This window comes from Penaeus chinensis, chromosome 6, assembly GCF_019202785.1.
Source record: "Penaeus chinensis breed Huanghai No. 1 chromosome 6, ASM1920278v2, whole genome shotgun sequence".
In the NCBI taxonomy this organism is placed as follows: Eukaryota; Metazoa; Arthropoda; class Malacostraca; order Decapoda; family Penaeidae; genus Penaeus; species Penaeus chinensis.
This window is the reverse complement of record NC_061824.1, coordinates 31,065,740-31,068,239: the sequence shown is the minus strand read 5'-3', so window position 1 is coordinate 31,068,239 and position 2,500 is coordinate 31,065,740. Positions and strand designations below refer to the sequence as shown.

Genomic DNA, 2,500 nt, shown 5'->3' with positions numbered 1-2,500 from the left:
ACAGCACGCGCATTGGCGTCCTTTTACATTTTTTTTTTCTTTTTCTCTCCTAACGCCACGGAAACCGCAAGCTGGTGAGGGTGTGACCCGCATCTACACGGCTAACGGGACGCTTGTGTTTGTTTTCTTGGGACTTTTGTGTCGTATATTTGCTCGTAGTTTTTTTTTTATTTTTACAGTGTCTTTTGATTTTTTTTTTTTTTTTTTTTTTTGTGTGTGTGTGTGTGTGTGTGTGTGTGTGTGTGTGTGTGTGTGTGTGTGTGTGTGTGTGTGTGTGTGAACTGGTATCTTGCGTGAATGCGAGGTGCCTTGTGCGAGCAGCCCCTGCTTGCCCGCCCCTAACACCCTCTTTCTCCCTCGGCAGACGTGGGTAGCCTGTTCCCCCTGGATGTGGGATGGAGGACACGGAGGGAGGGGCGACGCCTGTCACCACCGCCACCACCATCACCACCGCCAGCATAGCCTCTGCCACCACCAGCACCTCCTTCAGCGCCACTACTAGTGTTGGCCGGCACCTTTGTCACCGCAAACATCAACTCCGCTGCCGCTTCCACCACCTCTGCCACCGTTGCCAGAGCAGCCGCCGCCGCCGCCGACGTGTCCGCGTGTGCTTCGGGGGGATTAGCGTGAGGCGAGGGCGTCCGCGGGACCCGACACGCAGCCAGGGCGCGAGACCCGAGACGCGAGGCCTGTCTCCGGAGTGAGGGGAGCCCGCGTGAGCCGCCTGCGACCACGCTTCCTCGCCCGTGAACACCTCCTTCCCCCTCCCCTTCCCCTCCCCCCATCCAACTACACGAGTCCTGGACCCCCTCCCACTCCCCTTCCTCCCTCCCTTTTTTGGCTCCCACGCCCTCGCAACGTTCACTTCCTCCGTCGGAAGGAGCTGACGGCATCGCCTCCTTCTGCAGCAAAGCCTTCCTCTGGATCACGTGACGCCGTGGTTCGATTCAGGGACGTGTGCACCATACTTTGTGACGTCATTATCCGATTCGTGGGTGGCGATTGGTTCATGTAATGTGACGTCACCCTTTGAGTCCAGTGCCGTGATTGGTCCCTATTTGGTCTGTGGTATTTACCTGAGAAAACCGTGATTGGATTGGCTTGTGTGCCGCCTTCCTTGCAGTGATAGTGTGATACTTGTGGTTTACAGATCTCGTGGGGAGAAAAAAAGGTGTAAATATTCATTCCAATCATTTATTATCATTATTTCCCGTGTCAAGGGCATATAGTGCATAGGCCAATTATACCTGGAGATTGTAACACTCGTGATGTGTGAATAAGCCTGGAATCCGTGCCGTAGTGACGTGGTGAACGTGACTTCAATTATAGGCCTACCTCTCTCTTACTACCTCCTCGCCCTCAAGACTAAAAACAACAGCAACAAAAACGGTGATCAAATAAGCAAAAACAACAAGGACAGAGGCACTCGCGGGTAAGAAAAAAAAAAACCGCCTCAGAACAAAGACAGAAAACGGGGGAGACAAAGAAAGAAAGAAAGAGAGAAAAAAGAACGAGAGAAAAAGGGGGAATTGAACGAAAAAAAAAAATCTAAAGGAGGAGAAGAGAAAGAGAGTTATAAATAGAGAAAGAGAGATAAAAAAAAAAAGAGTTTAGGATGTGGGTGTACCGACGCAGGAGAGGGAAGGAAGAGAGTGGAGGATGAGCCCGGGCAGTAGGATCCCCCCCTCGCCAGCAGGACTCCTCCCCCCTCCCCCCACCCCAGCACGCGTTGGAGGAACGTTTGCTCGCGCTTCATCCTCCTCGCCCCGCCCACGTCTCCGCCCACGCCTCCGCCCCCTCGCCCGCTACAAGGCCGTTCCGACGGCTCTCTCGCACGGGATTCTCTACCTTAACGGCCGGGCGGTGACGCGAGAGGTCGAAGAGAGGGAGAGAGAGAGGTAGGAGGAAATAAATCTGAGGAAACAAGGAAAGAAAAAAAAAGAAAGCGATAAAAAAAAGAGAAAGTGAATAGAGAGAGAGATATAAGAAAAAAAGATAAAGAGAGGTCTTAAAGGTGGGAATGTGATTTATTGTACGAGATTGACGTACGTGGACATAAGAAATAATTTGATAATTACGTGGGAAGATGATGTTGATGATAATGATGATGATGATGGAGATGATGATGAAGAGATGAGAAATAAAAAGTAATTCAGAAAATCCGAAGACAGAAGAATCATAAGTGCGAGTGATATATATATATATCTATATTTCCACAAAAAAGTGATCGAGTTAAGAAAAGAATAAAAGATAATTAAGGAAGAGGAGGAGAAGGAGGAGAAGAGAAAGTAGAAGAAGAAGAAGAAGAGGAGGAGGAAAGAGGAAGGAGAAGACCGAGACAGAGAGAGAGGAAAGATCATCATGGGAGAGCTTCAGGCAACTATCGAACTTGCTCTCCACATGCACAAGTTCTATAACGTTGACTTGTTCCAGCGAGGGTAAGTAGTAGCTCGGCCGCTGTGTGTTTTTTTTTTTTGTTTTTTTTTTGCTCGTTCTCGTC

At 49.7% G+C, this 2,500-nt stretch overlaps 1 protein-coding gene across 1 annotated transcript; it reads left to right on the top strand.

Annotated features, from left to right (window-relative positions):
* Window positions 1-1,534: 1,534 nt before the first annotated feature.
* On the top strand, window positions 1,535-2,441 carry LOC125026376 (protein FAM135A-like; the record flags this gene model as incomplete). The annotated part of the gene is given in 1 exon segment (XM_047614783.1): window positions 1,535-2,441. A coding segment is annotated over 1 exon segment (80 nt), but the record flags the coding sequence as incomplete, so codon positions are not given.
* Between the last annotated feature and the right edge of the window lie 59 nt (window positions 2,442-2,500).